The 15,087-nt window shown below is 40.9% G+C and overlaps 1 protein-coding gene across 1 annotated transcript; it reads right to left on the bottom strand.

Moving 5' to 3' along the window:
- Nucleotides 1-9,495: 9,495 nt before the first annotated feature.
- Nucleotides 9,496-13,034, bottom strand: SCGB3A2 (secretoglobin, family 3A, member 2). Its single transcript, XM_010850480.1, has 3 exons — nucleotides 12,883-13,034; nucleotides 10,023-10,204; nucleotides 9,496-9,645 (listed from the first exon to the last, which is right to left on the bottom strand). The coding sequence occupies exons 1-3, from the start codon at nucleotides 12,935-12,937 to the stop codon at nucleotides 9,622-9,624; spliced, it is 261 nt and encodes an 86-aa protein (XP_010848782.1). The 5' UTR covers nucleotides 12,938-13,034; the 3' UTR covers nucleotides 9,496-9,621.
- Nucleotides 13,035-15,087: the final 2,053 nt, after the last annotated feature.

The raw sequence follows: 15,087 nt of genomic DNA, 5'->3' as shown, positions 1-15,087 counted from the left end.
TTTTTTTTTAATTTAAATTTATTTATTTTAATTGGAGGCCAATTACTTTACAATATTGTATTGGTTTTGCCATATATCAACATGAATCCATTTGTAATTCATTCCTCCCTTTCACTACCCCTTATTCTGGCCACGGTGAACTGCTGATTTGCTTTTTGATACTACAGATTAGCTTACATTTTCTAGAATTATAAGATAGACTTCGGAGTATTTATTTGTTTCTCACCACGTTTTCAGCCATGTCTCAGACACTGAGACGACAATTGACACGCAGTGGGTCTGGTTGGCGTATGTGAGTACTGAGGGACCTTGGAAAAGCCAAACACATGACCAATACACCTCTAGCTCAGGTAATACGTGAGGGAAACCAGGGTACTTCTAGCTTCAGTCCTCTTACCTGCATTCCTCTTACCAACATGGGTGGAGAGTGCAGTGTTCACTTAAAAGCAGACTAATACTAGACTAACCTGAAGGTAGTGTAGTCTCCTATCCTTTCATTAAATGAAATGCCTTCTAGAATATCTAGAAAACAGATCATCTGATAGGTATATATTAAGTCATGTTACTCATTTAATCGTAGAATACTTACTGAACATTACTGCGCACCGCGTACTATGCTAGGTACTGGATTCTGCCCTCTTGGAGCTCACAAACAAGTGGGAGAGACAAATAGTGATCACCTAATCACACATAAGTATACAATTATTTTTGAGATACATGCTCCGAAGGGAAGGAACATGATTATATTACAGCCTCTAATAAATGTATCTCACTTGGACAGGGAGGAGGGTTTCCTAAGATAGTTAGACCTGAACTGTTATCCAGGAAAAGAAAAAAGGAAAAAAATGACAAGGAGATAATGAGAAAAAATTCAGCAGAAGCAAATGAAGAGGAAGTACTTGTGAGCAAACAGACAAAAGCCCTGTGTCAGGCATCCTCGGTGCCAGAGGTTCAAGGTGGCTGGGAAACAAGTGAGAGCAGAGAGAAAAGCAAACACTAGGCCTAGAGGACCTCACAGGCAGGGTCAGGATTCCATTCTTAACTTCGAGAACGATGGGAAGCCACCAAAGGGTTTGAAGCAGTAGAATGAGAATGCTCATTGTTGAATTTTGAAAAGATCACTTGACAGCTGCAAGGATCAGACTGAGGGCTCGAGAGTAAGCTCTTACAAGAGATGAGATACTAGGGGGAAGGAGTATCAGTGCAGATGGAGCCATGTGGGCGGACTCAAGAGAATATTAGGAAGCAAGGTGGACAAGACAAGATGATGAGTTGGATATGATGTGTCATGGAAATGGAAGTATCAAAAGTTGTCTGACTAACACAATCTGACTCTCAGTTGTCTGACTAGCACAGTTGGACCTGTGGTGGTGCTACTGATGGAGATGGAGATACTGGATCCAAAACTGCCTGTGACTCTCAGGATACTTGCATATTCAGGAAACTCAACAAAATATTCTTTGGCCAAGATGGATTCTTCATAACCTCGAGTCCCAACTTAAATAACATTTCCAAAGAGAGGACTTCCTTGACCACTCAAAATAAAACAGGGAACCTCTTGTCACTATTACTATTCTTAAAATCCTATTCTTTTCTTTCATTGTTCTTATCATAAATTCATAATAATCTATTTACTTGTGTTTACTTACACAGTTTCTGTCTTTCTTCACATTGCAAAATCTGTGGGGCCATGTTCATTTTGTTTTATAATTGTGTGCTCAATTTTTGGCAAAGTTAGTGTAATTTATATTCAATCACCACTTGAATTAAAAATACATAGAGGATATAACAAATAACAACCAACCATTACTATAACTATTAGTCATGTTAGTGGTTACTATCATTCAATCAGGAAACAAGTTGTCATTAGACAGAGACACACACCTAGCTAGTGGCAAAGAATGCACCTTTTTAAAATGCTCAAAATAAAGCCATAGGTAGTTACTAGAAAGGACGATCTAGATCGTTTTCATCTAGGTGTGTTTCCAAATGAAAAATTTGATACAATAGAAGGTGCTGAAATTTCTTATTAAATATCTTCAATAGATAATATGTAACAAAATGTCTTCTTCGATGTTTCTAACGACCTATGAGCGCCCCCTACTGCCTTCAATCTGCTTCAACAGCCTGCAAGCTTTTCTTTTCCAAGCTTTACATAAACGCAGCAAGTTTTACTTTCTTATCTCTTTGTTTGTATTACTTGACTTAAACACGGAGGCCAGAAATAGAATGTCATATATTGCATCTCCAGACCCTCCAACATATCAAGCCAGTAAAGGAATTTATTGCTTTCTTAGGCAGAACAATTACACCAGAAGCCTTGTCTTGGGTCCCTAATTCATCTTTGGGAATGGATCTTCTCTGACTTAAATAATCTCAGATCTCAGTTGCTCTTTTATATGGAACTTTGTCAGTGGCTATCAAAATTTTAAACACTAAAGAATTCTTGGCATTGCATTTCTACTTCCAAGATTTTTCTGAAAATATAAACAGAAAAATAAATGCAAATATATAGAACTCTTCAAAGTAACAAAAAACATACTAGAAATGATTTAAATATTCACATTGATGTCAGTTTAGATAAAGTATGGCTTATTCATGGATGCATGTTTCTTTATTTTTTTGGCCACAGGGCATGTGGGATCCTAGTTCCCCAACAAGGGATCAAACCCATGCCCCCTGCAGTAGAAGCATGGACTCCTAACCACTGGACCACCAGGGAAATCCTGGTTGCTTTTAAATGTGCCCAAAATGTTTTGAAAACTCATATAAAACTATGAATGGGTTTCTTATAGTTTGTTGGGTTTATGGAAGAAAGGAATTAAGGTTACATATTCCATCACTTCGTGGTAAACAGAGGGGAAACAGTGACAGACCTTATTTTCTTGGGCTCCAAAATCACTGCAGATGGTGACTGCACCCATGAAATTAAAAGACGCTTGCTCCTTGGAAGAAAAGCGATTACAAACCTAGACAGCATATTAAAAAGCAGAGACATTACTTTACTGACAAAGTCCATCTAATCAAAGCTATGGTTTTCCCAGTAGTCATGTATGGATGTAAGAGTTGGACCATAAAGAAAGCTGAGCACCAAAGAATTGATGCTTTTGAACTGTGGTGTTGGAGAAGACTTGTGAGAGTCCCTTGGGCCGCAAGGAGATCCTACCAGTAAATCCTAAAGGAAATCAGTCCTGAATATTCATTGGAAGGACTAATGCTGAAGCTGAAGTTCTAATATTTTGGCCATCTGATGGGAAGACCTGACTCACTGGAAAAGACCCTGATGCTGAGAAAGATTGAAGGCAGGAGGAGAAGGGGACAACAGGAGATGAGATGGTTTGATGGCATCACTGACTCAATGGACATGAGTTTGAGCAATCTCCAGGAGTTGGTGATGGACAGGGAAGCCGGGTGTGCTGCAGTCCATGGGGTCCCAAAGAGTCAGACACAACTGAGTGACTGAACCGAACTGATGTAATTATACACATATGCTGCTGCTGCTGCTGCTGCTGCTAAGTCGGTTCAGTCGTGTCCAACTCTGTGCAACCCCATAGATGGCAGCCAACCAGGCTCCCCTGTCCCTGGGATTCTCCAGGCAAGAACACTGGAGTGGGTTGCCATTTCCTTCTCCAATGCATGAAAGTGAAAAATGAAAGTTAAGTCGCTCAGTCGTGTCCAACTCTTTGCGACCCCATGGACTGCAGCCTACCAGACTCCTCCACCCATGGGACTTTCCAGGCAAGAGTACTGGAGTGGGGTGCCATTGCCTTCTCCATACACTATAGATACATGTATATATAATTATACACATGGGTATATAATTATACACACATGTATATACATGTATATACACATGTCACATGTGTATATAATTATATATGCATATAATATATATCATATATAGGTATATAGCTTATATTAATTAAATTGCATATAATATGTATTTTTGTATTCTGATTATCTTCCCAATGTGTGCTAAGTCGCTTCAGTAGTGTCTGATTCTTTGCGACCCCATGGACCATAGCCTGCCAGGCTCCTCTGTCCATGGGATTCTCCAGGCAAGAATACTGGAGTGGGTAGCCATTTCTTTCTCCAGGGGACCTTCGTGACCCAGGGATCAAAGCCGGGTCTCCTGAATTGAAGGCAGATTCTTTACCATTTGAGCCATCATGGAAGCCCCATATTCTCTACCAAGTTTCTTGCAAAATGATGCTATAATATAAAAAACAGTGTATTGACATCAATACATACAAATACAAAGCACTTCTATTACCATAAACATTTCTCATGGGATCCTTATATACCACACTCACTTCCCTCTTATTCCTGTCTGCTTCTTAACCCCTGGAACTCAGAAATCTGTTTTCCTTTTCTATAACTTTGTTATTTTGAGAGTGTTTATGTTTATATAATGGACTCACACAGTATTTAGCTTTTGGAGATTGACTTTTTTCATATAATTCACTTTTTTTTTAGCATAATTCTCGGAAGTTTCATCTGGACTGTTGTGTGTATCGATAGTTCCTTCTCTGTTTATTGCTGGTAGTATTCCAATTCTGTAGATAAATATATAGCAGTTTGTTTAACCATTCATCCATTTAATGACAACTGGATAGTTTCTAGGTTTTGACTATTACAAATGAAACTGCCATGAACATTTGTGTACAGGCTTTTGCATAAACATAAATGTTATTTCTTTGGAGAAATGCCTAGGAGTACAATTGCTGGGCTGTATGGTGTAGCTCCATGCTTAGTTTTTAAAGAAACTGTCAAAATATTTTTCAGAGTAGCTGTACCACTTTACATTCACACCAGCAATGTATGAGTGATCCAGTTTTTCTATATGCTGGACAGCATTTGGTGTTGTCACTTTGATAATAAATTTTATCAACTTCTGCCAAATGTTTATCATCAGGCTCTGCCTATGTTCCCTCACATAGTCTGTCCTTCATAACTAAGTCCTTCCCTTTGATACACCCCCAGAAAAAAGTCCTTCAGACTGCTGTGTTACATTTATTACTGAAAACTTGGTGAAACAGAACTTTTGCCCCAGGCTTCTCCATTTAACACCTTGAATAAAAGCATTATCATCTTTCTTAAATATGTAAAATGCCACAAAGTAGGAGAAATGAACAGCTTATTAATACAACTGATAGGAGAGAACGAAAGGATCAACCCAACAAGATAAAACTTAACAGAAAGAAATCCATCCATTCAATAAACACAAACCCAACACTGACCACCTACAGACTCTGTACTATGTGCTGAGAATACAGACATAAGTAAAATCAGGTCCCTATCAATCTGATTTCACAGTTGAGAAAGAAGATTTTGATATAAGGATAAAAATGCATGTGTGCTAAGTTGGTTTAGCCATGTCTGACTCTTTGCTACCCTTTGGACTTTAGCTCACCAGTCTCCTCTGTCCATGGGACTCTCCAGGCAAGAATACTGGAGTGGGTTGCCGTGCCCTCCTCCAGGGCATCTTCCTGACCCAGGGACTGAAGCCTCATCTCCTATGTCTCCTGCATTGGCAGGAGGATTCTTTACCACTAGCACCACCTGGGAAGACCAAGTATGAAAATAAGTATGTCTAATCTGTGATTTGAGTATGTTTGTTAGTTTAAAATAGTGTCTGACTATTTTTTTATTCAATCAGCACTAAAAATCTTTCAATGAGTTTGAAGCTGGAGTGATTTTTCTATTTTAAGAAATCACTTTTCCTTCTGTGTGGCTGATAGATTGGAAAAGATCAGCTTTGGGAATACAGAGAATATTTGGGAGGTTAACAGAGTAGTCAAATGATAAATGACAAGGTTTTGGGGAAAGCAGTAGCAGTAGTGATAATGAAAATGTATATGATAGATATGAAAAAGTCTTATAATTAGCAGGGCTTTGTTACCAATTAGAAAGTAATAAATAACACCAAATCTCATGGTCTTACATCTGCAACATTTTAGTTTTTTCTCATACTGTATGGCCATCTTGGGTTGCGTTTCCAATCACAGCACACGGGGAAAGAGAACTTAGGCCAACTTTTAAAGCTGCCACTTTCAAGTGATCCTGTCCTTTTCATTGACCAAAGCAAGTCATATGACCATGCCTGACTTATTTAGGAAAGGCATATACAATTCTATGAAAGGAAGATGCCAAAAATGGGTTAAAATAATGTAAATTACCACATTACTTGACTACTTCCAAGTAATTATCACCTAAGTTTTCTTTCCCCATGTGCCATGATGATCAGAAATGCTCCAAAGACTATTCCATCAGTTCTGGGTCACAGAATTCAGGCAACACAGGGAGAGCTACAGCCAACCCAAGATGGTCATACAGTATGATAAAAAATTAAAACGTTGTGGATGTAAGCCCATGAGATTTGGAATTATTTATTACTACAGCTGGATTTCCCTGGTGGCTCAGCAGTAAAGAACCTGCCTGCAGGACAGGAGCCACAGGAGAAGCAAGTTCGATCCCTGGATAGGGAAGATGCCCTGGAGAAGGGCATGACAACCCACTCCATTATTCTTGCCTGGCAATCCCATGGACAGAGGAGTCTGGAGGGCTACAGCCAGTGGAGTCCCAAAGAGTCAGACACCACTGAGGCGACTTAGCAGGCACGCACACACGCATTAGCACAGCTAGGCAACCTAGTCTGTTCTTAGTAGATGCAGCTAAAATTAGGCTTCTGAGAAGACGGAATACCTAGAATGATTCCCAAGTTTCTGACCCCATACAACAAGGAAAATAGTGCTATATACTGAGGTAGGGAATTAGAACATCTGTATGTGTTTTAAAAGACAAGAAGTCCATATAAATGCCTTTTGAGCTGAACATTAAAAAACAGTTTCCGTTGGAGGTGATTTATAAATAACTAATTTTCTTCTTCTCAAAGGAAAAATATAGGTTGCAGCTATATATTTTAGAGTTCTTTTTAAATTTATTTATTTATAATTGAAGGATAATTGCTTTATAGTATTGAGTTGGTTTTTACCAAACATCAACATGACTCAGCCATAGGTTTGCCCATGTCCCCTCATACTTAACATGGAGATTATATTGACAGCTAGGAAAGTTCAGTGGTTAAGACTCTGCTTCCACTGTAAAGAGCACAGTTTCGATCCCTGGTCAGGGAACAGCCAAAAATAAAATTAAATTAAAAAAATTTTTCAATATGGGGTTAAGGAAGGGTAGGAATCAAGATCCTCTCCAGAGAGGAGATGACAGTTAACATTGTATTAGTCAGGAACCAACCAAGAAACAGAAACTGTTTTAATGCATAGAACAGAAGGAATGTAATGCACAGAATTGACTCAATAGATAAGAGAAGACCTAAAAAAATTAACTAGGTGATGTAAGGCAACCTAGAAACTGATAATAACAGAAAGCCACTATGAACTTCAGCTGGAAAGAAAAAGAAGAGATGGTACAACCAGAGTCCAAGAACTGGCTCACCTGGCAAAAACTAAAACCAAAACAAACTTCTCCAGCAGGAACTGGTGGCTCACACCCAGTACAGACAGTTGACTTCTCTCAAATAGAGAGCAAGAGGAAGCCATACTCTGGTCTTTCCCCCTTTCCCACTACCCATCTCCTGCTTGTGCCTCGAGTCCCTTGAACAGCAAGATCAAACCAGTCAATCTTAAAGGAAATCAATCCTGAATATTCATTGGAAGGACTGATGCTGAAGCTGAAGCTCCAATACTTTGGCAAAGTATATGAAGAACTGACTCACTGGAAAAGACCCTGATGCTGGGAAAGATTGAGGGCAAAAGGGGAAGAGGATGACAGAGGATAGGGTGGTTGGATGGCATCACTGATTCAATGGACATGAGTTTGAGCAAACTCAGGGAGATTGTGAAGGACAGGGAGCCTCTCAGGGAGATTGTGAAGGACAGGGAGCCTCTCAGGGAGATTATGAAGGACAGGGAGCCTGGCGTGCTGCTATTCATGGGGCTGTGGAGAGTTGGACACAACTTAGCAACTGAACAACAGCAACAACAACGTCAACTTTCATAATTACCTGAGAGATCGACCTGGGAACCACCTGCATGGGTCAGTATCTCATCCCTCAGTGCCCCCACCATGGAGTAGAGCATGGGGAACATGGGGAATGGATTGGAGGGCAAATAGTCCCAGATTTGCACAAGTCCAAGTCTGGAGGCAGACCAGGGCCAACATTCCAGGCAAGAAGAAGCTTGATTTTTCATTAAGGCATAAAATGTGTTAGCAGCAAAGAGATTTAGTTATCTTTTCAGCATGACTGGGGCTGGGGCACATGTGAAGAAAGGAATATTAATGAGACGAGGCATGTAAAATAAGTCCAGATCATGAAAGACCCTATACGCCATGCTAAGGAGCTTGAAATCTGTTTTATCGGTGGTCATATACAGCTAGAATGTTATCTTGGAAAAGATAATTCTGGAGTCATTGTACATGTAGCACTGAGGAAAGGGAAGATATTTTAGAATGATGTAATAGCAACCTAACTTGGTGGTAGTTCTGTGAAGCTATGGGGTGGCCTTAATTTAACTACAGACTTAATATAAGCTCACATTCTGCTGATGTAGACTCCCAACCAACGAGCTTTGTAGCACTTTAGTCTTATCAGACAATACGTGGAAATTTCTATTGTATTTCATGTTTTAAAGTTTCTTTATGATACGTGACATAAGTCAAAGAAAGACACACACTGTAGAATATTGCTTATATGTGGGATCTAAAAAAGATGGCCAACTAGTGAATATAACATAAAAGAAGCAGGCTCACAGATACAGAGACCAAACGAATATAGAGATATAGAATATATAGATATAGAGATATAGAATATATAAAGAATAAACCAGTGAGAAGAGGAAAGTGGGGAGGGGCAAGATAGGGATATAAGATAAAGAGATACAAACCACTATGTATAAAATAAGCTACAAGAGTGTATTGTGTACACCCGTACAAATAACTACAAATGGAGTGCAACCTTGGTAAAGTTAAAAAATAAAAGAAAAAAAAGAAAAATAAATAAATAAAAATAAAAACTGTGAATCACTATATTGTATACTTGTAATTTATAATATTGTGCAGCAACTATACTTCAACAAAAATCTTTTAAAATGTCTTTAGAAGTAGGGGAATAAGAACATAAGGAGTCTGAAAAATCACCAGATAATAAGAAAAAGGAAAGGGGAAGAATGACTACGCCTTACTGAAAATTCGAGTTGTCTTTACAATGTTAGGTTAGTTTCTACTGTACAGCAACTAACACAACATTGTAAAGCAACTATACTCCAATAAAATTAATTTTAATAAATACAAAATAAAGGTGAGGAATGTTGAAATGAATGTGCAAAAATAAATAAAGTACCATCTTAAAAAAAGAAAAAAGGAAATGTGAGTTGTCTTTATAACAACAGACTGTCTAGAGTTTATAACCCAAGGACAAAACTATCTAACTAGGCCCTTCTGAATAGAGTCCCCCAAACAAAAACAGGACAAACTGAAGTCTTTTCAATGCTTTATTCATTCTTTTCTGGGGCCACTACATTTTAGGATGGAAAGAGTTTCTGCAGGGGAGGGAGGGAGAGCATCATCTCCCTCCCTCCCTCCCCACTCTTGCTTTTTCTGCCATCACACCAAATATGAGAGCGCCTCCTGAAAGTCAAAAGGACAATATTAAAAATAAGAGCAGTTTACATGTCATTAGCAGATAGTCAATATCCTATTTCACCACCATTATCCTGACAAGGAAACAAAAGCTCAAGAGTGATTGAGTCCCACCCAGAATCACAGAGCTGGGAAGTAGCACACATTTTACAACCAGAACACAAATCTTTCTCATTCAAAAATTCCTTCTAGAATTGTGGACACTGCACTTGCCCTGAGATTCCAGGACATGCTGAATGTGTGTGGGTACAGTCCACGACAGGGAAGCACAGGTTCACAAATGAGAACAGGTCGGGTGGGAGTGGGCTGGACAGGGTGGGTAAACCCTGACCTTTGACCAAGTTAGCCCCACAGGCTGTAGTTACCAGTAGTTTCTTCACGGCCTCGGAAGCCTCTGGTGTCAGCTCATTGACACACTTCCTCAGCCCTTCCACGAGGTGCTCAACGGAAATGCCCAGAGTATTCAGAAGAAGCTTCAGTGGGTCCAGGAGTGGGAGAGAATCCAGAGGCATGGGACGAGGCAAACTGTTGATGAGGAAGGCGGTAGCTGCAGAGCAGAAGAAATCCCAAGTGAGAGCTCACCGCCCTCCATTCTATCGGTGGCTCCATCTTGATTTCCCAAAAACTTCTGCTTCGGGACCTCTGCACCTACTGTTCTATCTCTCTAGAACTTTCCTTCACCAGATAGCTACATGTCTTTCTTCTTCACTTATTTGGTCTCTCCTCAAATGTTACATTCTCAGAAATGTATCTAAAATGGCATCACCAGTCATGCTCCTTCTTTATTTTTCTTACCACTACCTAAAATATTAAACCTTTATTTATTTATTTAACCTTCATCCTCTCATTAGAATGTATGCTCCTCGAGAATAAGGACTGAGTTTTATTCACTGCTGTACCCCATGCCTAGAACAGACCCTGGTATACAGTATGAACTCAGTAGATACCAGTGATTGACTGGACAGGGATATACTTTGCATGTGGCTGTCTCCACAGCCCACAAGTTTGAAACCAACGGAAAGATGCTATAATGACCTTCCACTTGGACACATGAATGGACCCAACTGGAGCCCAGGAAACTGCTCCCAACCAATTCAACTCAGTGCTACAAACATAACTGAGTAGGGACTCTAAGTCAGTTGGTGCAGATACACAGATGAATAAAATAAGATACTTGACTCAGAGAACCCATGCAATCTGATGGACAGTAAAGAGCTGTGTATGCCACAGTGCAGCACGTGCTATGCTAACATTATGGACAAAGCTCTATGGAAACATGGAAGAAGTGATGATTAATTCTAATATAGGAGAGTGTTACAGGAATTTTCCCAGAATAGATGTTGCCATAGTTGTGTCTTGAGTCAAATATCATGATGACAGGTAAAGAAGGGGAGCAGCATTTAGAAGAGGAAAATAATTGACCAAGACACCAAGATAATAAGATCAAAGATCATACACAGGATGGTGAGTCTTCTTCAGATTTCCACTTGGATGTGCTAAGCAGGTGAGGCTGCAACCTGAGTGAGGTCAGATTTTCAGACTTGAATGTCATATGAATGAGTCTGAGATTTTTTTTTCCCCCCAAGTGTAATAGGGAACTACCATGGCTATTCTATGGGACAACTGCATTTTATATCTTCAGCAAGATAACTTTCACATAGACAGTGTTAGAGAATGGGGGAAATGCATATTATACATATTTTTACAAAATACATGTGCATGTATGTAAATACACAGATGTAGAAGCACATACATGAGAAACACATCTTCTTGCTGGCACTCCCACCCCCCGTACTGCTGGCCAACACTTCAGCCTCCTTTGCAATCCTTTCTGTTTTCTCATTCAAAAAAAAAAAAAAGGAGCTTGTACACCTATTTTCCCTTCACTTTCTACTGCCTATTTTCCCACCCAAAGTTCTCCTCCAGAAAGGGATATTTATATCCTTCCCACCCATCTTTCTGCTGCCACCTCTCCTCAGGTACCCCTAGACATTAAAGAATGACAAAATAGCCCAAATAGGTGAAGTTACAAATTAGTTCAAAAATTCACAAGTCAAAGTCACCATTGTAGCGTGGGTATTACACAGTTTCTCATGATTAATCTCCCTACTTCCTACTTTCAGCACTTTGGTGAGTGTCTTCTCTGTATTTACTTATATATTTCAGAGGGGAGATCCTCAAAGCTTTCTGTTCTCCAAATGAGCAGCAGCCATTATGATGTATTCTGCAGATACACCCAAATGTATCTTCCTGTAGCTAAAATGACTCCCTCCAAAAAGAAAGGATTGGTTGCCATTCTCCTCCAAAAAGCCAGCTTCTATACCCTACCTCGGAGAAGGCAATGGCACCCCACTCCAGTACTTTTGCCTAGAAAATCCCATGGACGGAGGAGCCTGGTAGGCTGCAGTTCATGGGGTCGCTAGAGTCAGACACGACTGAGTGACTTCACTTTCACTTTTCACTTTCATGCAGAAGGAAATGGCAACCCACTCCAGTGTTCTTGCCTGGAGAATCCCAGGGACAGGGGAGCCTGGTTGGCTGCCGTCTATGGGGTTGCACAGAGTTGGACACGAGTGAAGCAACTCAGCAGCATACCCTACCTAGAAATGGAACTGTTCACCCTTCACCCCTGTCACAGAGCTCTATCTGTACTTTCATTGTGTATCACAGTGGACCAATACAATAGTGACTTCTGTAGAAGTCTTCACTCCTCTGCCAGACTATAAGAACCTTGACAGAAATATGCATGTCTGATTCAGGTCTGAATCTCCCAAAGCCTACCCAGTGCCCAACAGATTATAGCCATCTAACAAATACCTGTTGATTGTATGAACATAGAAAAGTAGCTATGTCTCAAGAGAACCAGCATGGCAATCTGATTAGAGACGAGAGCAAGGATGACTCCATATAATTTCAGAAACATGAAAGAATCAAATCTTAATTCAAAATTAAGGGAAATCAATGGTGGCCAGAGTTCAGTAATGAAGTGCATTTGTTGACCCTCAGTGGGAGCTGATTAATTTCCTTGTAGGATACACCAGGGATAACTTGTGTTGGATTAGAGCTTGGAACTGGGAGCAGGAGGCATCTGAAGTCCCTTCTGACCTTACCAATATCTGTGGCTCTAAAACTCCCTTCACCATATGCTGCCAGGAGCCTCGGCTCACTAGTTGTGCTCCTGTTATCAAGAAAGTAGAGAGAGATCGTGTGTTCCAGGCCACTTACCAGAGTAACTGCAAATGCCGATGGTCACCAGCAGGAACACAGTGACCAGCTTCATGGCGGGTTACCTGTGATATTTACCTGGAGTTTAAAATTAAACTGGAAAACCTAAGGGGTCGGCTGAGCCAGTGGTTCCCCTTGCTGTACCAAGTGTGGCAGTGGCTTCTGCTCGCACACATATTTATATGCCAAGGACTTGGATTTCAGTCATGACCACTTGACTTGCCCCTGGGAAGAACAGCATGAAGGTCATGTTTCCTCTCTAAACAAACTGAAGGCTTTTTCCACTTTCCCTCATGTTCCCATGAGAAACAAAGACCTAACTTAAAGTACCCTCAAGGCTCTCTCACACCACAAGCTTTTACATGAGACCCGGAGCGGGATAGGGGGCTGTGGTAAGCAAAAAGCTCTAAGAGTCCTTTCCCTGGAAGAACTCTGAAAAGAAGGTTTTGTATCAGGATTAAAAGGATTAAGGCTCTGTTGCTTTCCTCCAGTGTTCTATTTGTTTAAATTTCAGAGAAACACATTACCTGATGAATGCCCCAGTTGACAATTCTGAGGTCCCTTCAGCCCTGAAATAATATAGACTCAGCTTAATGGCATTTAGTAACCATGTTTCTTTGGAATTTACCTCTACCCTCCCCAATCCTGTCACATATTTACCATGGCAAGATATTTTACCACTTCTAGTGCCTCCCACCTATCTGGGGGGAACACCTAGGGTCAGGCCTTCTCTGTGTTCTCATTTAGTTCAGGACCCAAAGTAAAAATGCCTTTTTAAAGACCTGGGATTCAATAGTTACTCTATAGTATTGTTCTCCTCATCTAAAATAGGACATTTAGCAGCTAACAGCAAGACAGTCCCAAAGGGGTGTGACCCTGAGGGAAAAAAATTTTTTTTACAAGATCCCATACGTATAAATAACTTGGGTCACCAAAACATGCATGTCAGAAGCCTTTTAGCAGTCCAGTCCCTTGCAATCATGCAAATGAAATACTTGTTGGCCAGGGGAGGATCCTATCTGTAAGCCCAAGCCCTAGAGCTCCTTGGCGTATCTAGTGCAAGAAAAAGAGAAAGAATGAACCTTGAAAGGGAGAAATAGAGATCAGAGTCCAGGTGGGTCCCAGTTCCAGCTCAGGGCTAGCTAGCCAAATGACGTTGCTGACCTCAGCCACCCCCTCCACTGAGGGGATACTCAGAACCTTCTGAGGAAGATATATCAAAGCATAGTCCACTTTAGATGCCAGGCCAGGAATTGGGGCCCCACTTGAGGGTATGGTACTATTATGAGGATTTAATATAATTATGTAGACACAGGATGTAACTGTACCAACCCAAGATTAACACCTAATAAATGTCACCTGTTGTTCATTTCCATACATTGCTGAGTTACAATTGCCATTTCTTTATTTTTCTGCTACTTTATAAACTACACGGAGGAGAGCATGTATTACTGCATATATAGAGTATTACACATACTCAATCCTGCCCCTTCTACTGCTTTCTCTGCCCGAGAAGGCTTCATCTATTCCTGGGGAATTATCCCAAGCCAGAACTCTCACATGGCCAAGGCTGTATGTGGTGAAGTGGTATCGAGTCAATGCCATCCTTTATTTTTATGTTAATGACATTTTGACAGAATATGGAACCAGTACTGCCCTTATCTCTGCTGGTTGTTTCCATTTTGTTCTCAAATCCTCTCTGTGCACATCCACCCCCTCTGCCCTGCACTATGGGAAGCTCAGTTTTCCAAACTGTGGTTTCCAGACTTCCTGGCCGACGGCATTTTGGTTAGGGAGGGCAAACAGGAGGCCCTGGGGCAAGATTGGAGGGGAGAGGAAGGGAGACAACAGGATGCTTCTCCCTCTCTCTGCTTCAGGAGACATCTCAGGCAGTGACTCCACTTCTCTATGGCTCCTTCCAGAAACGCTCTTTCACCTGTGGTCCGACCCAAGCCAGGGAGCGCCACCACTGTCGCAGCTTCCATGGCGCAGCCCCAGCCTGGACCCCACTTGCTCTCCCTGTCCCTCCTGGCCAAGAAGCAGTAGAAGCTTCCTGCACCTTCTAATCTCTGGGTTGACTCATCTTTCCCCTGGTTGCTTCAGCTGCCTTTCTAGCACCTTGTAAATTATCTTTCAAGTTAAATTTTTCCTGTGTGGTCACCGGCTATGGTTTTGATTTTTTGGTTGGATTCTGCCTAACACAGC

This window comes from Bison bison, unplaced genomic scaffold (genome assembly GCF_000754665.1).
Source record: "Bison bison bison isolate TAMUID 2011002044 unplaced genomic scaffold, Bison_UMD1.0 scf7180017864291, whole genome shotgun sequence".
Taxonomy (NCBI): Eukaryota; Metazoa; Chordata; class Mammalia; order Artiodactyla; family Bovidae; genus Bison; species Bison bison.
Note: the sequence above shows the minus strand (reverse complement) of the source record. Positions and strands in the feature narration are given on the sequence as shown.